General features: G+C 46.5%; 1 protein-coding gene across 1 annotated transcript in view; it reads left to right on the forward strand.

The window, feature by feature from the left end:
• LOC311103752 (ubiquitin carboxyl-terminal hydrolase 22-like) overlaps positions 1–24806 on the forward strand; it is a 58631-nt gene that overhangs the window by 25089 nt on the left and 8736 nt on the right. The window contains exons 2-10 of the mRNA XM_084145394.1: positions 3774–3906; positions 6595–6708; positions 7893–7994; positions 9116–9282; positions 12822–12981; positions 13839–13944; positions 18652–18810; positions 21684–21810; positions 22584–22675. Of these exons, the coding sequence (XP_084001520.1) occupies positions 3774–3906; positions 6595–6708; positions 7893–7994; positions 9116–9282; positions 12822–12981; positions 13839–13944; positions 18652–18810; positions 21684–21810; positions 22584–22675 (1160 nt within the window). The remainder of the gene's footprint in view (positions 1–3773; positions 3907–6594; positions 6709–7892; positions 7995–9115; positions 9283–12821; positions 12982–13838; positions 13945–18651; positions 18811–21683; positions 21811–22583; positions 22676–24806) is intronic.

Raw genomic sequence — 24806 nt, forward strand, 5'->3', positions numbered from 1 at the left:
TGGTGTAGGCTATATTAAATTGATTAATTAAACATTTTTTTAAATGTAGATGTTCCCAAGGTCCTCATCAGTGGCTTGTAGGCTATGCGTGGAAGCCAGGAGATGCTAAATGTGTTAATAAACAGTCAATTACCGTGAGACCGGCAGTTATTTGCATTACAATCACTGGCTGACAATGTCATGACCACCACAGCCCTACTTCATCTCAATATTTATTGAAGAGTGCAAGCCTGTGTCCCAAATTACACCTTATTTTCTACATTTTGATAGTGCACTACTTTTGACCAGAGCCCTATGTAGGGAACAGTGGGACGCAGCCTATGTTGGAACGCAGCCTCAGTGTTCCTCCTAAACGATCTGATCACAGATGGCGTAGTAGTGCAGTCCTGTTTTTGTCGTGTGTCTGTAAATAGCCTGTAAATACCCTGTTTTTTTTGTATTTTTCGTACATATTTCCCTATCAGACTTTTCATTCTTCTACAAAATATACTTTCCTGCAACCCGCCTCACTCAATGTGGAACGGATTCTATTATTGACTTACCTTTTATCTAGAATCTCCAGTTGAAACTAGCTAGCCAGCTAACTAGCTACTTGCTATTAGCCACAGTTAGCGGTATTTCACCCAGAACATTGGATTTTCTGCGGGAATAATTTAATCACTGGACATTAATCACCGGATCGCAACTAGCCAGCCGCAACCGAATGGATGTTGCTGTCTGGCTAATCACCACTGCCCCCGATGCAAGCACCAGTTAGCCTCGAGCTAGCCTAGAGCCAGGCTCATATCTACCTCTAGGTCTACCGGACGGGAGTAGCCAGCTAACTAGCTACTTGCTATCAGCTACCGTTAGCGGTTTTTCACCATTGTCCGTGGCCTGCACCACCCACCAGCCAGCTCTAGTCTGGACTATTATTCGGCCAGTCTGCACTGTCTGCACAGCGCGTTATCGACCCAGAACATATCAGTTTTTCTGCCGGAATCACTGAATCACTGGACCTTTAACTCCGGATTCATCGCTACCAGCTAGCTGCAACAAAATGGACGTTGTGGTCTGGCTAATCATCCTGAGCTAGGCCCATCTCCCGGCTATCTACCTCTACGTCAACCGGACGGGACCACCTAGTGTTGACACGGAGCCCCGCCGATCCTGCACGTTTGGTCTGCCGACGAAATCGTCTGATGTGATTACAACATGCTTCCCGTTACCACGTCGACCACGAAGATTCCATCTGCTAGCCCCGGCCCGCTAGCACATGCTAGCCGTGGCCTCTTGCTCGCTAGTGCTTTAGCAGCCCCCGAACTATCCTATTGCTGTTCACCGGACCTTATGATAACTCAGCTATACAGCTGATGTCTGCTGTACTGTTCCTTTTTACGGTACCGCATCCTGTTTATGTTTAGCCTCAGCCCAAACTGTGTCGTCATTACCAGCTGTTGTCTTAGCTCTCTCAAATTACACTGTGATTGCTTTATGCCTCTCTCCCATCTCAATATGGTTAGCTTATTGTTGTTTCGGTTATTTCTAATTGTACTATTTCACTGTAGATCCCCCAGCCCAGCTAAACCTGCCTTAGATATCTCATTTGTCCCACCCCCCATACACGCGGAGACCGACTCAATTGGTGCCTCCAGTGATGCTATCTCTTTCATTGTTACCCAACGCTTAGGTTTACCTCCACTTTACTCATATCCTTCCATATCGTTGTCTGTACATAATGCCCTGAATCTTTTCTACAACGCCCGGAAATCTGCCCCCTTTATTCTATGTACCCAACGCACTAGAATACCAATTCTTAAAGCCTTTAGCCGTATCCTTATTCTAGTCCTCCTCTGTTCCTCCGGTGATGTAGAGGCTAACCCAGGCCCTGCAGCCCTCAGTATCACTCCTACTCCCCAGGCGCTATCATTTGCTGACTTCTGTAATCGCAAAAGCCTTGGTTTCCTGCATGTAAATATCAGAAGTCTACTTCCTAAGTTTGAGTTATTCCCTGCGTTAGCACACTCCGCCAACCCTGATGTTCTAGCAGTGTCTGAATCCTGGCTTAGGAAGGCCACCAAAAATTCTGAAATTTCCATCCCCAACTATAACATTGACTCTGTCAACAACCGCATTCTTATTGGCAGACTAAATAGCCTTGGTTTCTCAAATGACTGCCTCGCCTGTTTCACCAACTACTTCTCAGATAGAGTTCAGTGTGTCAAATCGGAGGGCCTGTTGTCTGGACCTATGGCAGTCTCTATGGGGGTGCCACAGGGTTCAATTCTTGGGCCGACTCTTTTCTCCGTGTATATCAATGATGTCGCTCTTGCTGCTGGTGACTCTCAGATCCACCTCTACGCAGACGACACCATTTTGTATGCATCTGGCCTTTCATTGGACACTGTGTTAACAAACCTCCAAACGAGCTTCAATGCCATACAACACTCCTTCAGTAGCCTCCAACTGCTCTTAAACACTAGTAAAACTAAATGCATGCTCTTCAATCGAACACTGCTGGCACCCGCCCACCCGACTAGAATCACCACTCTCGACGGGTCTGACCTAGAGTATGTGGACAACTACAAATACCTAGGTGTCTGGTTAGACTGTAAACTCTCCTTCCAGACTCACATTAAGAATCTCCAATCCAAAGTTAAATCTAGAATCGGCTTCCTATTTCGCAACAAAGCCTCCTTCACTCATGCTGCCAAACATGCCCTCGTAAAACTGACTATCCAACCGATCCTTGACTTCGGCGATGTCATTTACAAAATAGCCTCCAACACTCTACTCAGCAAATTGGATGTAGTTTATCACAGTGCCATCCGTTTTGTCTCCAAAGCCCCATACACTACCCACCACTGTGACCTGTACGCTCTTGTTGGCTGGTCCTCACTACATGTTCGTCGTCAAACCCACTGGCTCCAGGCCATCTATAAATCACTGCTAGCCAAATCCCCGCCTTATCTTAGCTCATTGGTCACCATAGCAGCACACACCCGTAGTCTGCGCTCCAGCAGGTATATCTCACTGGTCATTCCCAAAGCCAACACCTCCTTTGGCCGCCATTCCTTCCAGTTCTCTGCTGCCAATGACTGGAACAAATTGCAAAAATCTCTGAAGCTGGAGACTCTTCTCCCGCACTAACTTTAAGCATCAGTTGTCAGAGCACCTTACCGATCACTGCACCTGTACACAGCCCATCTGAAATTAGCCCACCCAACTACCTCATCCCTATGTTGTTATTTATTTTGCTCTTTTGCACCCCAGTATCTCAATTTGCACATAATCTCTTGCACATCTAGCATAACAGTGTTAATACTAATTGTAATTATTTTGCACTATAGCCTATTTATTGCCTTACCTCTATAACTTGCTACATTTGCACACACTGTATATATATTTTCTGTTGTATTTATTTACTTTATGTTTTTTTACCTCATATGTAACTCTGTGTTGTTGTTTTTATCGCACTACTATGCTTTATCTTGGCCAGGTCGACGTTGTAAATGAGAACTTGTTCTCAACTGGCTTACCTTGTTAAATAAAGGTGAAAAAATAAAAAATAAAATAAGAACATGACTGTGTGTGTGTGTCTGCCCAAGCCAGCAGGGAGATCTCTTTACGCCAGCCTCCCTCTCTGTCTAGGTTTCCATCTGCCTCTCAATGCTCAGAAGATGTCGATGTATATTCCCTTATTATTCTGACTCTCATCCCTTCTCTCTCCCTCCCTCTCTTTCCCTTCTCTCGCTCTCCTCTCTCTGTCTCGCTGTCCCTCTCGCCCCCTGCAGGCCAAGGCGTGTATCTGTCACATGTGCGGTGCCCACCTGAACCGGCTCCACTCCTGCCTGTCCTGTGTCTTCTTTGGCTGCTTCACCAAGAAACACATCCACGAGCACGCCAAAAACAAACGGCACAACCTAGGTAAGATGTGCACGTGCTAGCTTATGTTGTCATGTCCACTAGACTAGCACACTGCCTCACACACACACACACACACACACACACACACACACACACACACACACACACACACACACACAAACATACACACACACAAACATACACACACACAAACATACACACACACCAAAATACACAGGCAGATTCAGGCCTCTCTCTGCCTGAGAGAACTATCCTTTTCTGAGACATTGAGCAGAACCCATCTTTCCCAGTAGCATTAACAATCTACTGGGAGCCAGTGCTTAGTCTTAGCCAGACACATGTCATTCTCTAAGCCTCACTGTTCCCAAGTCAGCTCTGTGGGAGGGCTATACATGTTTAGTCCTGAACCACATAGAATAGGGATGACCCTGTGATTCTTACATGCTAATTATCAAAGTATAATATTTTCTATTTAGTGCACTACATTTGAGCAGGGCCCACAGGGCTCTGGTAAAAAGTAGTGCACTGTGAAGGGAATAGGGTGCCATTTGGGTGTGATGGGGGTTAGAAGGTCATTCTGGGGGGGTTCACAGTAAGGTTTTGATCTATACATTTTACATTTACATTTTAGTCATTTTAGCAGACGCTCTTATCCAGAGCGACTTACAGTTAGTGAGTGCATACATTATTTTTTATTTTTTTCATACTGGCCCCCCCGTGGGAATCGAACCCACAACTCTGGCGTTGCAAAGACCATGCTCTACTAACTGAGCTATATCCCTGCCGGCCTTTCCCTCCCCTACCCTGGACGACGCTGGGCCAATTGTGCGCCGCCCCATGGGTCTCCCGGTCGCGGCCGGCTACGACAGAGCCTGGATTCGAACCAGGATCTCTAGTGGCAGCGCCTTAGACCACTGGGAGACCTATACACACACACCCTCTGACACATACACTGAGCCGTGTCGGTCGCTCCTGTCATCAAGCCCCACTCCTATCTGCCCCTCAGCCCCCCAGAGTACCGCTACAGTGTTCATTAGGTTAGGCCTTTCCACAGGAGCACACACACATATTTACTGTGCCATTGCACCATTCCTTCACTTCCTTCATCATCCCCCTCTCCTTCTGTTTGTCAGGTTTATTTTTAACTTCCTCTGTGTGATGTACACAGAACTCTTTCTCTCCTTCTCTCTGGTTCCATGGTTACTGCATCAGTCCAAGGGCTTTCTCAGTGCATGCCTGTTGCCATTGGACACAGAGATGATGAGCTTCTTCTAGCTAGCTCCTCTCTCATCTTATGGATAACGCACACCATGAGATGAGATGAACGCGCACAAACAAACACGCTCCATTCACATTTTCTGTATAGATTTTTAGGCCAATCCAAATTGTCCCTTTTCAATTGAAGTTAGACATATCATTCACTCTCCTGGATCCTCTCCTAGTTACAAGGCAAACCTTTTAGTATCCAAATGTGCAAGTGGTCCTATTTGGCTATTCATGAGTTGCATGTTTCGTCACAATATTGTTTTGAACGTTTGTTTTGATCTGATGCCCGGCTGAGCATTCTTCTCAATGCATCATTAATGAGCGGTGATGACGATTTCATCAAAAGTGCATTACAGTGGCTTGGAAATACTATGACATTCAAAATGAGGCAAATAGTTAGTAAGAAAACCTTTTGTCATTATTTTGATGTTACCAGATTGACTTTAGATGCAGTATAATGTTAGCTAGCTAGCTAAGATTGAGGGGAGGCCACAGGATTTTAGCAAGCTAATGTTATCGTTGCTAGTTGTTTTGACAAACTTTGCTAGCTAATGACAACGTTGCCATCTGTCTAAAGTAAATTTGATGACAAGATAATGCTGGCAAAGTTGTTTCCTACTAAATATTTGACTACTTTTGCAATGTCATCGTATTTCCAGTCACTATAGTGTAATTTAGAAGAAATAGTAGTCAGCGTCCGTCCAGAATGACTGGGCTTATCACCACGGCTTGAGAACGTTCATAACAATGGCATGATGCGACCAAGTGACTTGGTGCAACCTATGAATAAATAGGTTGTCACGGCAACAGAAGAACCCAGGTATTGTTACCATGGTGTTGGAGAACATAGGCTAGTGGAAAGAGCAGGGGGGTTAGATGTGAAAGACACACACAGTCCCACAAAAAAACATACTCTGTGACACACACACACACACACCTTCCCTATGTGATAGTTCTCTAATTCCCCAATGCAAGCGGCAATAAGATGGAACGACACAAAGCTCAAATCAATAGAGCTGAGAGTAGTGGAAGACACACACAGAGAAAGTGCTTGTCTTCACACTGGCCACATCAATGACGAGGTTAGACGTTAAATAAACAGAAGCTATTGTTCTGTAGGAAATATCTATTTCTAATTATTGTGTATTCTTTCTTCTTTCTTTCTTCTTTTCTTTCTTTCTTCTTTTCTTTCTTTCTTTCTTTCTTTCTTTCTTTCTTTCTTTCTTTCTTTCTTTCTTTCTTTCTTTCTTCTTCTTTCTTTCTTTCTTTCTTTCTTTCTTTCTTTCTTTCTTTCTTTCTTTCTTTCTTTTCTTTCTTTCTTTCTTTCTTTCTTTCTTTCTTTCTTTCTTTCTTTCTTTCTTTCTTTCTTTCTTTCTTTCTTTCTTTCTTTCTTTCTTTCTTTCTTTCTTTCTTTCTTTCTTTCTTTCTTTCTTTCTTTCTTTCTTTCTTTCTTTCTTTCAGCAATAGACTTATTATATGGTGGAATATATTGTTTTGTGTGTCAAGACTACATATACGACAAAGAGATGGAACAGATTGCCAAAGAAGAACAGAGGAAAGCCTGGAAATTGCAAGGTACGGTGTTGTTGGTCTCCAGCAACTCAGGCAACACTACTTTTCTGTGTCTATTTTTCCATTATCTCTAGTCCACCAAAAAGTCAAATTGATTTATATTCCTTCATGTATTTTTACCTTTATTTATTTAACCACTTTCTGATTACAGATCACAATGTGGGGAGCTATGATAAACTGCATTTAGTGATTTTAAATTAGTGGCAGCTGCATTCACATACACTATGTACATAAAAGTATGTGGACACCCCTTCAAATTAGTGGATTCGGGCTATTTCAACCACAGTCGTTGCTGACAGGTGTATAGAATTGAGCACACAGCCATGCAATCTCCATTAACAAACATTGGCAGTAGAATGGCCTTACTGAAGAGCTCAGTGACTTTCATTGTGGCACTGTCATAGGATGCCACCTTTCCAACAAGTCAGTTTGTCAAATTTCTGACCTGCTAGAGCTGCCCCAGTCAACTGTAAGTGCTGTTATTGTGAAGTGGAAATGTCTAGGAGCAACAAACGTGTGGTAGGCCATACAAGCTCACAGAAAGGGACTTTCCTTAGGTTCAGGTTTGAAAAGAAACTCCAGCACACTGGTTGTCTTCATGCTCACAGATTTAATGGATCTTTGTACCAATGTTTTGGTCTCGATAGACCAGGGTTTCCCAACTGGTGGCCCGTGGGTGGTGTTATTTGGCCCCCAAAATAAAAAATACAAATAAAATAAGTTATTATAAAAAATATATTGTTGCACATAAATTACTGTAAAAACACCAGCAAATCAGCTCCAATGGATTTCTCAAGTGTTACAACTCATAATAGACATATGATCGTATACAGATGTTCAAGGTTTGAAATGGTTGTTTTAGTCAAATATTATATCTGTTTGGGCCTCTTGCGGGTCAGTTTGCAGTCTACTAATTATTTGTAATTATGACCGGCCCCCCAACTATCCATTCAAGACAAAATTGGCCCACGGGCCGTATCTAGTTGATGATCCCTGCAATAGACCTTCATCATAGCCTGGTCCCAGATCTGTTTGTGCTGTCCTGGCAACTCCTATGGTAGTTGTCACACCAGTGACCGGAAGAGTTGGCAAACAGATCTGGGAACAGGCTACCTTCATCAAGGTTCAGGTTGAAAATATTGTTGTTTTCGTCAATGTCTCAACGATGTCTCTGTCTTTGTGACCAGGTGTAGGGGAGAAATACTCGACGTGGGAGCCTACGAAGCGAGAGCTGGAATTACTACGGCACAATCCAAAGCGAAGGAAAATCACTACAAACTGCACCATTGGTGGGATATAGGCTGGTCCGCTGTCCGCACGTCCTTATGAAGTGCTAGCATGGTAGCATGGTCGATTTCATCACCCAGACAGCTGTGTGTGTACAGCTGTGTGTGTGTGTGTGTGTGTGTGTGTGTGTGTGTGTGTAAGGGACAGAGACTGTGTCTGTGGTGTTGTCTGTATAGTCCAGGGTTACTCATGTGTTTTAAGTTGGGCCTGAAAGGTCAGCTGGAGTGATTAACACCACAGGTTAGCAGGCAGTAGCCCAGGGAGAGAGGGAGAGAGAGAATGCGCTGTTCCTTCTTCAATGACAAGTTCACACAACAGGGTGGTCTTCCCTTCTCTCTCTCTTTTTCTCTCTCGCTTCCTTTCTCAGTCTGTCGCTCTCTGTTTCTCACACTCTTTGTAGATTCAAACCTATTTAGGCCTATCTCTGTTTCATTCTTCCTCCTCTTCTCTTTCTAGATCTCTTTTCTTCTCTCTGTCCTCTCTCTCTGTCCTCTCTCTGTCCTCTCTCTCTGTCCTCCCTCTGCAGTTATATATCTTGATTTTCTTGAGTTCATTCAGTCTCACTCCTCCTCTCTCTTTCTCACTCCCGCTCGCTGTAATGAAACACTCGTAGAGAGTCCTACCAGCTGTCTCAGGGCCTTGTGGTGTTGGGTGTGGAGTGGGTCGAGTCTGGAGAGTTTAACCACCAGCCGAGAGCTCTATTCCTGGGCCAAACAGGCTGGACGAGTCCCAGGCTCCACGCTGGGCCTCACCTGTTCTGTTCACACAGGCCTTCGTGGTGGACCACCGCTTACAGCTTTCGTCTGCACTGCCCAAACCATGGCTACATTGCACTAGCCCAAACCATGGCTACATTACACTAGCCCAAACCATGGTGAAATTTAGCACATTTACAGAACTGTTTATTATTTTTCATTGTCCCTGTCAAATAAATAAATAAAATTAAAGCTTCCTTTACAGGAGATGGCAATGTTAGACCTTAATGTACTCCTCTCTCTGTTGCAGGAGAATGCACCTATAACTGTACCCATCTTGATTGTTTGTCCCGAAGATAGGCCGACTTTTTCCTCTCTCTCTAACCCCCCCCCTCTCTCTCTAACCCCCCCCCCCCCCCCCCCGGCAGGTTTACGAGGGTTGATCAACCTGGGCAACACGTGCTTCATGAACTGCATCGTCCAGGCCCTCACCCACACACCCCTGCTGCGGGACTTCTTCCTGTCCGACAGGCACAAGTGTGAGATGCAGTCCAACTCCTGTCTGGTGTGTGAGATGTCACAACTCTTTCAGGAGGTAAGGCCGGAGCTAGGGGGGGTAGGGTTGCAATTAGCTAAATTCTGTCAAATTTCCCAGGTTTTTCAGAAATGTTTGTTGTTGGAGAATCAGGAGGGAATAATCAGGGAGGGAGTCCTCCAACTGGGATTTCTGGGAAAGACTGGAATGTTGCAACCCTAGGGCGGTCAAATGCAGTCTTCTAAGGGTTTGTGAGGCCAAAGGAAAACATATGAGATAGAATTACAGCCAGTCAGACATAGAAATGGAATGACTAACCACATCAAAACAGAATGTTCTCACAGACTAACAGACCGACTGCAGAGGGGAGTCACTGCCTGGATCACTGCTTTGTGGAGCTGGAGAGAAACAACTCTGTCTGAGTGGAATGAACTGAGTTCAACAAGAATGCCCTGCCGTATTATAGAGCTACAGTATTTGGCATTTTATATCAACTCCGCTCACCAGTCTGTGTGTGAGGGGATGGGTGCGGGGGAGGGTGTCTGTCTTTGTCTGTCGGTCTCTGTGTGTATGTGTCTCAGTGTGTGTCTCCATACTTATCTCTAAATGCTAGCCTCCTTACCAATCGTTCACTACCAGTTCTGAATGTCTTTAGTACAGTCAGTGGGTTAGATTACATCTAATAGACTCAATGCCCCCTGAACATTACATATGTCTGTCTGCTCCTCTTCCTCCTCCTCCTCCTCACACCCTCTCACTCTCTGGTGTGTATATATACACTGAGTGTAAAAAACATTACACCTGCTCTTTCCATGACATAGACAAGGCTTGAAAATTAATATTTGAACAGTCTCCTCCCCTTCATCTACACTGATTGAAGTGGATTTAACAAGTGACATCAATAAGGGATCATAACTTTCACCTGGATTCACCTGGTCAGTCTATGTCAGTGGTTACCAACTCCAGTCCCCCAGTACCCCCGACAGCACAAATGTTTGTTGTAGCCCCGGAAAAAAAACACCTGATTCAACTCATTGAGGGCCTGATGATTAGTTGACAAGTTGAATCAGGTGTGCTTGTCTGGGGCTACAATAAAAATGTGTACTGTTGGGGGGACTGGAGTTGGTAACCACTGACATAGACTGACCAGGTGAAAGCTATGATCCCTTATTGACGTCACTTGTTAAATCCACTTCAATCATGTAGATGAAGGGGAGGAGACAGGTTAAAGAAGGATGTTTAAGCCTAGAGACAATTGAGGCATGGATTTTGTATGTGTGCCATTCAGTGTATATTTAAGTGCCTTTGAACATGGTATGGTAGTAGGTGCCAGGCACACCGGTTTGTGTCAAGAACTGCAACGCTGCTGGGTTTTTCACGCTCAACAGTTTCCCATGTGTATCATGAATGGTCCACCACCCAAAGGACATCCAGCCAACTTGACACAACTGTGGGACGCATTGGAGTCAACATGGGCCAGCATCCCTGTAGAACGCTTTCGACACCTTGTAGAGTCCATGCCCCGATGAATTGAGGCTGCTCTGAGGTCAAAAGGGGGATGCAACTCAATATTACGAAGGTGTTCCCCGGGAGGCCTCAGTGGGCTGATCCGTTCAGCTAGAACAAAGGGAGGGAGCAACCATTCACCTTCATCACATGGGGGAGCAACCGTTTAGTGTTCAGATGTGACAGCGTGAATCAACTAGTGTCTAGAGTAAACCAAGGAGGAAAGTTAAAAGCATACCCTTGGAGAATACTTGTCATGCTACAATGGAACTACAATAAAAGTTTCAGAACAAACTGTTTGTGCTTGCTTATAACTATTCAGCTAGAGCGCATATCTCAGTCCCTCTTGCTCTGTTCTTGTCCCTTAGAGCCAGACGCACGCACACGCGCGCACACACTTCTCTTCCCTCTCTCCCAATCACGATGCTCGTTCCTGCTCCACGCGTTCCTCCTCTCCTTTGAACTTGGCGCATGCAGCACCATCATCAGTACCAGGAAAGCGGGTCTGTTCCTCTGAGTCTGTACCCACACATAGCTCCTCTCAGCCAGGGAGGCGATGGTCTTTGAACAACCCCTCCCCGTCTCCCTTCTTTTTATAGACTCTTTGGTTTGTCAGCCTGCTTCAAACCGCAGCGCAGGACCAAAGAGCCTGTAAGATACAAGATATAAGCTTATTTGTGTGTGCGTGAGTCAGGAGATTAAAGGTGTGTGTGTACTGTAATAGGCTTGCTTCTGCATTCAAGCAGAGCACTCTTTTCATTATGGTGGTGTTCCCATGGGGCGGCGCGCAATTGGCCCAGCGTCGTCCAGGGTAGGGGAGGGAATGCCCGGCAGGGATGTAGCTCAGTTGATAGAGCATGGCGTTTGCAACGCCAGGGTTGTGGGTTCGATTCCCACAGGGGGTATGAAAAAATATATATAATGTATGCACTAACTGTAAGTCGCTCTGGATAAGAGCGTCTGCTAAATGACTAAAATGTAAAATGTTCTCTCCATCTCACACCCTGACCTAGACTGTCAGTCATCCAATCCCCATAGCAACCTGGAGATTCAGCAGTCTGGTTTCACACACACTCTCTCTCTGGAAGTTCAGTGACTAGCATTCACTAACATATAATAGCATTTGCTAACAGGTTCTAGCAAATACTTTTTTTTACAGATAATAGCTTTTGCTAACAGTTACTAGCATTTGCTAATAGGTACCAACGTTTGCTAACAATCACTAGCATTTGCTAGTGGATGCTAGCATTTGCTAACACTAATATTAGATGCTTGGAGAAATTGATTCAAGTCAGGTTAGTAAGTTATGTCGATGGGCTCATGTAGTGGTAAGGCAGTGTTTCCCATGTGGTGTCGCCTGATTATTATTATTATTTTTTAACTGCTTGGTCCATAGAACCGGGGTTATGTCAGTAACCTCTAGTATCCGCTAGATGCGGTTGTAGTAAAGAGCGTTTTCTGTTTTCTTCCTACAAATGTGAGTATCTTTTGAACGGTTTAAGCTACAAAGTAGTATGACCCCATCGCTGAAAGATAAGACTTTCAGGAACACTTGTGTGTCTTCTGTTTCACTTTACAATGAATGCCCACAAGCCGCACAGGACTCAATTAAACAGATTGGACAAGACCAGGCACTAAATCAAACTGGGGGGAAAAGAACATCATCAAATATGTTATTTTCTACAGAGAAGATCATACACAATTATTGCCTGATGATCTTCTGAACTTCCCAATACCTTTCTGATGCATTTCAGTCACTTCAAACTACTTCCTTCGGCTATAAATACTGTCAAAAGTACTGTAAAACTGATTTGCAATAGACTGTCATAGCTCCAATTGAAGAAAAGTAAACATTGGCAATTGACATACAACACCTTTTTTACATGGTGGGGTTGCTAAATGTTTTGGATATCAAAATGGGGTCGTGGGCCCAAAAAAGTTTGGGAATCCCTGTGCTAATGTGTCAGCTATACAAAGAAAAACGGGCACTTTTCCCTTTCAGTGAAGATACAAGTAGAGTGTAGGTAAATTTAACAACATGGCTGCCAGATGTTAAATCCCTGTTCTCCCACTAACCTACTTTCTCTCCACAGTTCTACTCGGGCCACCGTTGGCCCCACATTCCCTTCCGGCTGCTGCACCTGGTGTGGACTCACGCACGTCACCTAGCGGGCTACGAGCAACAGGATGCCCACGAGTTCCTCATCGCAGCGCTGGACGTGCTGCACCGGCACTGCAAAGGAGACACCACCCGTAAGTATCGCCCTCCTGACTTATTTCTTAAATACTGGAGTAAAGTTTCACTTAATAACTTACTCATAAATACAGTATAATACTGTAGTATTGTTAAAGAGAAGTGGCAGTTGAGATATATTGTATCTCTTCAGTGTAACTGCACTCATTGCAGTACAGACAGTGTGAGTGTATTGTAACCGAAGAGAGATGTTCTGATTCTTCTTGCGGATCAGAGACCAAAGTGGTTTTCGTCAAGAAAAGATGTATGATAAATGTATGAGATCTACAATGTCATTGTCTGGTTTAAAACGGAATATTATCAGTTAGCCTACAGTTGAAATAGGTTATAAGAGAGAACAGATTTGTCACGTCTGTCTGCCTGCGTAAATTCTGCATGCGCTGAATCCTCAGTTGTGTCAATCGAAACGCCACTTTTGCCGAGGAGACACTTCTGTGTCAAATCTACCCATAATGCAGTGTGTTGTCGGCACTCAGCACCAGTGGAAATGTACTGAAGGGATTGAGTGAAGGGAAAGTGACAATGCCGCGCACCGAAGGGACAGAGAGCATTGTGGGGGGAATGACAATGTGCCCCACTGCACCGCAATGACACAGACAGGTCTGACTCAGACATAGAGAGGGTCCCGGCAGTAAGGAGGCCTCTGATTTGCAGTAAGGTAGAGGGAGTTTAGAGGTGCTAGACATGCTTCACTGCAGGAGGGAGAGAGGGAGGGAGAGAGGGAGGGAGAGAGGGAGGGAGAGAGGGAGGGAGAGAGGGAGGGAGAGAGGGAGAGAGAGAGGGAGGGAGAGAGGGAGGGAGGGAGGGAGAGAGAGTTGTGTGCTCGCTCTCTATCTGTGTTCTGTTGGTTACCTAGGAGATGACAACGGGAAGAAGGCCAACAATCCGAACCACTGTAGCTGCATCATTGACCAAATTTTCACCGGCGGCCTCCAATCAGATGTCACCTGTCAAGTCTGCCAGTAAGTGTGTGTGTGCGAGCGCCTCATCTTCTTTCCACTAGCCAACATCCCCTGTGTGTGTGGACGGGTTTAAACAAACAAACATTTGGGGACATTTTGTTGGTCCCCACAAGGTCAAATGCTATTTCTAGGGGGTTAAGGTTAGAATTAGGGTTAAGGTTAGGTTTCTAGGTTAGGGTTAAGGAAAAAGTATGGGTTAGGGGTTAGGGAAAATAGGATTTTGAATTGTGTGTCCCCACAAGGTTAGCTGTACAAGACTGTGTGTGGAAGAAGGAAAAGGTTGTATGTGTCAAGACTGCTAAAAGACTCACATTTGACATTTTGACATCTGACATCGCCAGGAGGCAAGAACTTTCCTCTGCTCTCTCACCTCCCATCCTCCTCCTCTGCTCTTTTCCTCTGCTCTCACCTCCCATCCTCCTCCTCCCTCTTCTCCTCTGCTCTCACCTCCCATCCTCCTCCCTCTTCTCCTCTGCTCTCTCACCTCCCATCCTCCTCCTCCCTCTTCTCCTCTGCTCTCACCTCCCATCCTCCTCCCTCTTCTCCTCTGCTCTCACCTCCCATCCTCCTCCCTCTTCTCCTATGCTCTCACCTCCCGTCCTCCTCCTCCCTCTTCTCCTATGCTCTCACCTCCCGTCCTCCTCCTCCCTCTTCTCCTCTGCTCTCACCTCCCATCCTCCTCCTCCCTCTTCTCCTATGCTCTCACCTCCCATCCTCCTCCTCCCTCTTCTCCTCTGCTCTCTCACCTCCCATCCTCCTCCTCCCTCTTCTCCTCTGCTCTCACCTCCCATCCTCCTCCTCCCATCCTCCTCCCCCCTCTTTTCCTCTGCTCTCACCTCCTATCCTCCTCCTCTGCTCTTCTCCTCTGCTCTCACCTCCCATCCTCCTCCTCCCATCCTCCTCCTCCCTCTTACCCCCTCCTCCCTCCTTTCTCCCCTGCTCTACCCTCCCTTGCCCTTCTCCCTCTGATATCAGATTCCTTCCTATTACCTTACTCCCTCCTTCCCTCCCTCCATCCTTTCTCCCCTACACTCCCATTCTCCCAGTGCCCACTACCCTCTCCTTGTGCTACGGTTGGTTAATCAGCCTAGACCCCACTACCCTCTCCTTGTGCTACGGTTGGTTAATCAGCCTAGACCCCACTACCCTCTCCTTGTGCTACGGTTGATTAATCAGCCTAGACCCTATTACCCTCTCCTTGTGCTACGGTTGATTAATCAGCCTAGACCCCACTACCCTCTCCTTGTGCTACGGTTGATTAATCAGCCTAGACCCCACTACCCTCTCCTTGTGCTACAGTTGATTAATCAGCCTAGACCCACTACCCTCTCCTTGTGCTACGGTTGATTAATCAGCCTAGACCCCACTACCCTCTCCTTGTGCTACGGTTGGTTAATCAGCCTAGACCCCACTACCCTCTCCTTGTGCTACGGTTGGTTAATCAGCCTAGACCCCACTACCCTCTCCTTGTGCTACGGTTGATTAATCAGCCTAGACCCTATTACCCTCTCCTTGTGCTACGGTTGATTAATCAGCCTAGACCCCACTACCCTCTCCTTGTGCTACGGTTGATTAATCAGCCTAGACCCACTACCCTCTCCTTGTGCTACGGTTGATTAATCAGCCTAGACCCCACTACCCTCTCCTTGTGCTACGGTTGGTTAATCAGCCTAGACCCCACTACCCTCTCCTTGTGCTACGGTTGATTAATCAGCCTAGACCCACTACCCTCTCCTTGTGCTACGGTTGATTAATCAGCCTAGACCCCACTACCCTCTCCTTGTGCTACGGTTGATTAATCAGCCTAGACCCACTACCCTCTCCTTGTGCTACGGTTGATTAATCAGCCTAGACCCCACTACCCTCTCCTTGTGCTACGGTTGATTAATCAGCCTAGACCCCACTACCCTCTCCTTCTGCAACAGTGGATTTATCAGTCTGGAGTGACTCACCTCCCACTGCCTCCTGTCCTCTCTTTCCCCCACACTCCCCTACCTCTCTCCCCCACTCTCACATACCTCTCTCCCCCACTCTCACGTACCTCTCTCCCCCACACTCACCTACCTCTCTCCCCTCTTGCTCTCACCTCTTCCAGTGCTTCCTGCCTTAGTACTCTCTTCTAGTGCCACAGTGGTTCTCCCCCTTCCACTCCCCCTGTCCTCTCCCTCTCTCTAGCCCCAGTCTCACCTCTCTCCCCTTTTCTAACCTGCTCTCATCTTTCCCAATCTCCCAACACTGCTCTCATCTTTCTCCCAATCTCCCAACACTGCTCTCATCTTTCCCAATCTCCCAACACTGCTCTCATCTTTCCCAATCTCCCAACACTGCTCTCATCTTTCTCCCAATCTCCCAACACTGCTCTCATCTTTCTCCCAATCTCCCAACACTGCTCTCATCTTTCTCCCAATCTCCCAACACTGCTCTCATCTTTCTCCCAATCTCCCAACATTGCTCTCATCTTTCTCCCAATCTCCCAACACTGCTCTCATCTTTCTCCCAATCTCCCAACACTGCTCTCATCTTTCTCCCAATCTCCCAACACTGCTCTCATCTTTCCCAATCTCCCAACACTGCTCTCATCTTTCCCAATCTCCCAACACTGCTCTCATCTTTCTCCCAATCTCCCAACACTGCTCTCATCTTTCTCCCAATCTCCCAACACTGCTCTCATCTTTCTCAATCTCCCAACAAGTGCCCCTTCACTGCACTCCTCTCATATTTAATTCATGGTCCTCCCCTCCCCGTGTATCTGCTGTTGGGAGGTGGTTCTCTAGACGCTGGGCTGTCCTGTCACATTAACACAGAGCACACTGCACTCTAGTGCACTCTACTGCACACTATTGCACTCTTTGCACTCTACTGCATACTACACAGTGCTACACAGCTAGCCGGGCTCAGCCACACCTGGCCACACACAACACAACACAGAAGTTAGCTCCCATTAACTGTCGGGCTAGCTCCAAAATACCTGACTGTAGGGCTAGCTCCCTATATACCTGACTGTAGGGCTAGCTCCAATATACCTGACTGTAGGGCTAGCTCCCTATATACCTGACTGTAGGGCTAGCTCCAATATACCTGACTGTAGGGCTAGCTCCAATATACCTGACTGTAGGGCTAGCTCCAATATACCTGACTGTCGGGCTAGCTCCAATATACCTGACTGTAGGGCTAGCTCCCTATATACCTGACTGTCGGGCTAGCTCCAATATACCTGACTGTAGGGCTAGATCCCTATATACCTGACTGTAGGGCTAGCTCCCTATATACCTGACTGTAGGGCTAGATCCCTATATACCTGACTGTCGGGCTAGCTCCAATATACCTGACTGTAGGGCTAGCTCCCTATATACCTGACTGTAGGGCTAGCTCCCTATATACCTGACTGTAGGGCTAGCTCCAATATACCTGACTGTAGGGCTAGATCCCTATATACCTGACTGTAGGGCTAGCTCCCTATATACCTGACTGTAGGGCTAGCTCCAATATACCTGACTGTAGGGCTAGCTCCCTATATACCTGACTGTCGGGCTAGCTCCCTATATACCTGACTGTAGGGCTAGCTCCAATATACCTGACTGTAGGGCTAGCTCCAATATACCTGACTGTAGGGCTAGCTCCCTATATACCTGACTGTAGGGCTAGCTCCCTATATACCTGACTGAAATACAAGGGACTGTAGGGTTATCTCTTTAGCTATAATACTTCTTCACTATGTCTACTTGCAGCGTGTGCTCATGGCTTGGGTCCATTATACTTACAGGGAATAGCCCCCTATTGGACAGAGACCGTAGTAACCCCCTCCATAGCCCCCTATTGGACAGAGACCGTAGTAACCCCCTCCATAGCCCCCTATTGGACAGAGACAGTAGTAACCCCCTCCATAGCCCCCTACTGGACAGAGACCGTAGTAACCCCCTCCATAGCCCCCTACTGGACAGACACAGTAGTAACCCCCTCCATAGCCCCCTACTGGACAGAGACAGTAGTAACCCCCTCCATAGCCCCCTATTGGACAGAGACAGTAGTAACCCCCTCCATAGCCCCCTATTGGACAGAGACAGTAGTAACCCCCTCCATAGCCCCCTATTGGACAGAGACAGTAGTAACCCCCTCCATAGCCCCCTATTGGACAGAGACAGTAGTAACCCCCTCCATAGCCCCCTATTGGACAGAGACAGTAGTAACCCCCTCCATAGCCCCCTATTGGACAGAGACAGTAGTAACCCCCTCCATAGCCCCCTACTGGACAGAGACAGTAGTAACCCCCTCCATAGCCCCCTACTGGACAGACACAGTAGTAACCCCCTCCATAGCCCCCTACTGGACAGACACAGTAGTAACCCCCTCCATAGCCCCCTATTGGACAGACACAGTAGTAACCCCCTCCATAGCCCCCTATTGGACAGAGACAGTAGTAACCCCCTCCATAGCCCCCTATTGGACAGAGACAGTAGTAACCCCCTCCATAGACCCCTATCAGTGCAGTTGGCTGAACAGAATGTATGTGTACACACTCACAAAGTGTATGGATTAAAGCTTACACACCATGACCATCCATCACCCTTTCCCCATGACTACTAATATGACCAAGAGTATGAATACTAACACACATACACACCAGTCTTTCTAGCAACCCACATTACCTCGTAACTCACCCATACACACACAATGTATCTCATTGAGCCTCTCCCCTCCCCTCTCTAGCGGTGTGTCCACCACAATAGACCCATTCTGGGACATCAGTCTGGACCTGCCGGGCTCGTCCACTCCCTTCTGGCCCCTCAGCCCCGGGGGAGACGGCTCAACGGTCAATGGAGAGAGCCACCTCTCAGGGGCCACCACGCTCACAGACTGTCTACGCAGGTATGACCACACTAGACGTCTGTCTGTCCGTCCCCATGTCTTTCACCACGTCTATCCCTCTCCTCTCCACTAGACGCCTGTCTGTCCGTCCGTCTCCACTTCATATGGACTACCATAAACATAGTATGCTGTCTAGTCTACTCATCTTCTATCCTATCTCTCTCTCCACCTCTGCTACCACAATCATATAACCTGACTCTCTCTCTCTCTCTCTCTCTCTCTCTCTCTCTCTCTCTCTCTCTCTCTCTCTCTCTCTCTCTCTCTCTCTCTCTCTCTCTCTCTCTCTCTCTCTCTCTCTCTCTCTCTCGCTCTCTCTCCTGTAATTTGATGAATGTCAATTTGCTCTTCTTTATGTTCCATCTCCTCTGTTTCCTGTGTCCTCACTTCCTCTCTGTTCCTCCTCCTTATTCCTCTCCCTCCTGTACTCCATCCCCAGTCACAGCCTGGGTGCTGCAGCATGCCTCTTAAAGGTACAGACAGGGCTGAGTCTGAGGGTTGAAAACATTGTTATAATATACACACTTCAAATTTTATTTGAGACATGCGCCGAATACAACAGGTGTAGACATTACCGTGAAATGCTTACTTACAGCCCTTAACCAACAATGCATTTATTTTTTAATAAAAAAGTAAAAGAAAACAACAACAACAACAAAAAAGTGTTGAGAAAAAAAGAGCAGAAGTAAAATAAAATAACAGTAGTGAGGCTATATACAGGGGGTACCGGTGCAGAGTCAATGTGCGGGGGCACTGGCTAGTTGAGGTAATATGTACATGTGGGTAGAGTTAAAGTGACTATGCATAAATAATTAGCAGAGTAGCAGCAGCGTAAAAAGATGGGGTGGGGGGGGCAGTGCAAATAGTCCGGGTAGCCATGATTAGCTGTTCAGGAGTCTTATGGCTTGGGGGTAGAAGCTGTTGAGAAGCCTTTTGGACCTAGACTTGGCGCTCCGGTACCACTTGCCGTGCGGTAGCAGAGAGAACAGTCTATGACTAGGGTGACTGGAGTCTTTGACAATTTTGAGGGCCTTCCTCTGACACCGCCTGGTATAGTGGTCCTGGATGGCAGGAAGCTTGGCCCCAGTGATGTACTGGGCCGTACGCACTACCCTCTGTAGTGCCTTGCGGTCGGAGGCCGAGCAGTTGCCATACCAGGCGGTGACGCAACCAGTCAGGATGCTCTCGATGGTGCAGCTGTATAACTTTTTGAGGATCTGAGGACCCATGCCAAATCTTTTCAGTCTCCTGAGGGGGAATAGGCTTTGTCGTGCTCTCTTCACAACTGTCTTGGTGTGTTTGGACCATGATAGTTCGTTGGTGATGTGGACACCAAGGAACTTGAAGCTCTCAACCTGCTCCACTACAGCCCCGTCGATGAGAATGGGGGCGTGCTCGGTCCTCTTCTTTTTCCTGTAGTCCACAATCATCTCCTTTGTCTTGGTCACGTTGAGGGAGAGGTTGTTGTCCTGGCACCACACGGTCAGGTCTCTGACCTCCTCCCTATAGGCTGTCTCATCGTTGTCGGTGATCAGGCCTACCACTGTTGTGTCGTCAGCAAACTTAATGATGGTGTTTGAGTCGTGCCTGGCCATGCAGTCATGGGTGAACAGGGAGTACAGGAGGGGACTGAGCACGCACCCCTGAGGGGCCCCTGTGTTGAGGAACAGTGTGGCAGATGTGTTGTTACCTACCCTTACCACCTGGGGGCGGCCCGTCAGGAAGTCCAGGATCCAGTTGCAGAGGGAGGTGTTTAGTCCCAGGATCCTTAGCTTATTAATGAGCTTTGAGGGCACTATGGTGTTGAACGCTGAGCTGTAGTCAATTAATAGCATTCTCACGTAGGTGTTCCTCTTGTCCAGGTGGGAAAGGGCAGTGTGGAGTGCAATAGAGATGGCATCATCTGTGGATCTGTTGGGGCGGTATGCAAATTGGAGTGGGTCTAGGGTTTCTGGGATAATGGTGTTGATGTGAGTCTTGACCAGCCTTTCAAAGCACTTCATGGCTACAGACGTCAGTGCTACGGGTTGGTAGTCATTTAGGCAGGTTATCTTAGTGTCCAATGTATTGGGCACGCATTCTTAGTGGTGTGCTAGTGTGGATGTTGGATTGTTTTTGTTCATTCGGATCCCCGTTTAGCTTTTGCCAAGCAGAAGCTATTCTTCCTGGGGTCCTACCCTTGTGAACATATGCTGCAGTGTGTGAAGTCTTTCTCTCTCGCTGATGAACAGTATCAATCCTTAGTCACTTCGTTGACCACCATTGTTGGCCTCCCCCCTACAGAACACTGGTGACTTCACTGTTCCATCGACAGGCGTGGTCTGATCGGTGCTTAGCACTATATTGCAGCCTCTTGCAGTGTAACCATGGAAACTGACTTGTTATGTATCACTACAAACAAATTCTTATCTATTGTCTTTATATCTGTCTCTTCTTTACACACTGAGTGTACAAAACATTCTTTCCATGACATAGACTGACCAGGTGAATCCGAGGTATGGTAATAGGTGCCAGGCGTACCGGTTTGTGTCAAGAACTGCAACGCTGCTGGGTTTTTCACGCTCAACATTTTCCTGTGTGTATCATCCCTGTGGAACGCTTTCAACACTTTGTAGAGTCCATCCCCCGCCGAATTTAGGCTCTTCAACTCAATATTAGGAAGGTGTTCCTGATGTTTTGTACACTTGGTGTGTTTCTACTTTATCTGTCTCTGTACCCTCTGAATGTATTATCTTCCCTCATTCTCTCTTCCCCCACCCCTTTCACTCCCCTTTCTCTCTCTCTCTCCACATTCTCTCTCTTTCTATATACTCTCTCTCTCTGTCCCGCCCTCCCTCCCTCTCGCTCTCTTATCATTCCACTCCCTCTCTCTGCAGGTTCACTCGGCCTGAGCATCTAGGAAGCAGTGCCAAAATCAAATGTGGTGGTTGCCATAGTTACCAGGAGTCCACCAAACAGCTGACGATGAAGAAGCTCCCCATCGTGGCGTGTTTCCATCTCAAAGTGAGTCTCTCTCCATCGTGGGTGTTTCCAGCTCAAAGTGAGTCTCTCTCCATCGTGGCGTGTTTCCATCTCAAAGTGAGTCTCTCTCCATCGTGGGTGTTTCCAGCTCAAAGTGAGTCTCTCTCCATCGTGGCGTGTTTCCAGCTCAAAGTGAGTCTCTCTCTGCTCCCGGCCAATCACAAGAGGCCTGCCATGACCACTAAGGACAATGTATTTAAATACAATATAAGAACATATGATATATTGAAGTGTAATAATATATAATAAATACACTAATATATGAACATATCATGTTACACAATTCATTGTCATTCTCACTGTATGCTTAAATAGAGGCCTATTATAACTACTGCTATAATTTTTTCTGTGTGGAAAGATTTGCCTTCCATTACTGTCACTACACCACACACACACACACACACAGTCACAGTCACAGTCACATACATACACACACACACACTCAGTCCTCTACATGTTTTATTTATGGAGATGTGGTGGGCCATACATAAGCTTTTTATAATATTCATAGGGCTGTGCTGAATGTGGGATTCTCTCTGCTCTTCAGACTGATCCATGGCTGTTCTGATTAATCTATTACCATCAGGGCTCAAGTCTAACAGGGCTCTCTATTTCTCACAAGTAATCCCTCCCTTCAAAATGACCAGAAGATCAGGGATGGGTCTAAATAATGTGTCTCTTTCTTTCTCTCTCTCCCCTCCCCCTCTCTTCTCTCCCTCTTTCCCCTCTCTTCTCTCCTCCCTCCTGGGATGTAGCGGTTTGAACACTCTGCAAAACTGAGGAGGAAGATCACCACATATGTCTCCTTCCCTCTAGAGCTGGACATGACACCTTTCATAGCTTCCAGGTGGGGTAACACACACTGCAGATCTAAGCTCTGCTTTGGAAATATAAGACCCTCACTCCTCCTGCTCCAGCGCTATCAAATAATGAGATGTGTGTATGAACGCTGTGTGTGTTTTGTGTTCTCCATCCTCCACCATCAGGGTATGGAATATAACCTTCCTACAGTACCTTCCTACTCTCTATTCATAATATACCCTAACTTCCTACTCTCTATTCATAATATACCCTAACTTCCTACTGTCTATTCGTCATATACCCTAACTTCCTACTGTCTATTCATCATATACCCTACCTTCCTACTGTCTATTCGTCATATACCCTAACTTCCTACTGTCTATTTGTCATAAACCCTACCTTCCTACTGTCTATTCGTCATATACCCTACCTTTCTACTGTCTATTCATCATATACCCTACCTTTCTACTGTGCGTTCGTCATACAGTGGGGAGAACAAGTTTTTGATACACTGCCGATTTTGCAGGTTTTCCTACTTACAAAGCATGTAGAGTTCTGTACTTTTTTTATCATAGGTACACTTCAACTGTGAGAGACGGAATCTAAAACAAAAATCCAGAAAATCACATTGTATGATTTTTAAGTAATTAATTTGCATTTTATTGCATGACATAAGTATTTGATACATCAGAAAAGCAGAACTTAATATTTGGTACAGAAACCTTTGTTTGAAATTACAGAGATCATACGTTTCCTGTAGGTCTTGACCAGGTTTGCACACACTGCAGCAGGGATTTTGGCCCACTCCTCCATACAGACCTTCTCCAGATCCTTCAGGTTTCGGGGCTGTCGCTGGGCAATACGGACTTTCAGCTCCCTCCAAAGATGTTCTATTGGGTTCAGGTCTGGAGACTGGCTAGGCCACTCCAGGACCTTGAGTTAATTTTTACGGAGTCACTCCTTAGTTGACCTGGCTGTGTGTTTCGGGTCGTTGTCATGCTGGAAGACCCAGCCACGACCCATCTTCAATGCTCTTACTGAGGGAAGGAGGTTGTTGGCCAAGGTCTCACGATACATGGCCCCATCCATCCTCCCCTCAATACGGTGCAGTCGTCCTGTCCCCTTTGCAGAAAAGCATCCCCAAAGAATGATGTTTCCACCTCCATGCTTCACGGTTGGGATGGTGTTCTTGGGGTTGTACTCATCCTTCTTCTTCCTCCAAACACGGCGAGTGGAGTTTAGACCAAAAAGTTCTATTTTTGTCTCATCAGACCACATGACCTTCTCCCATTCCTCCTCTGGATCATCCAGATGGTCATTGGCAAACTTCAGACGGGCCTGGACATGCGCTGGCTTGAGCAGGGGGACCTTGCGTGCGCTGCAGGATTTTAATCCATGACGGCGTAGTGTGTTACTAATGGTTTTCTTTGAGACTGTGGTCCCAGCTCTCTTCAGGTCATTGACCAGGTCCTGCCATGTAGTTCTGGGCTGATCCCTCACCTTCCTCATGATCATTGATGCCCCACGAGGTGAGATCTTGCATGGAGCTCCAGACCGAGGGTGATTCACAGTCATCTTGAACTTCTTCCATTTTCTAATAATTGCACCAACAGTTGTTGCCTTCTCACCAAGCTGCTTGCCTATTGTCCTGTAGCCCATCCCAGCCTTGTGCAGGTCTACAATTTTATCCCTGATGTCCTTACACAGCTCTCTGGTCTTGGCCATTGTGGAGAGGTTGGAGTCTGTTTGATTGAGTGTGTGGACAGGTGTCTTTTATACAGGTAACGAGTTCAAACGGGTGCAGTTAATACAGGTAATGAGTGGAGAACAGGAGGGCTTCTTAAAGAAAAACTAACAGGTCTGTGAGAGCCGGAATTCTTACTGGTTGGTAGGTGATCAAATACTTATTTCATGCAATAAAATGCAAATTAATTACTTAAAAATCATACAATGTGATTTTCTGGATTTTTGTTTTAGATTCCGTCTCTCACAGTTGAAGTGTACCTATGATAAAAATTACAGACCTCTACATGCTTTGTAAGTAGGAAAACCTGCAAAATCGGCAGTGTATCAAATACTTCTTCTCCCCACTGTATACCCTACCTTCCTACTGTCTATTTGTCATTATACCCTACCTTCCGACAGTCTATTCATCATATACCCTGCCTTCCTACTGT

Source organism: Coregonus lavaretus, assembly GCF_964263955.1.
Source record: "Coregonus lavaretus genome assembly, chromosome: 28".
Lineage (NCBI taxonomy): Eukaryota > Metazoa > Chordata > Actinopteri > Salmoniformes > Salmonidae > Coregonus > Coregonus lavaretus.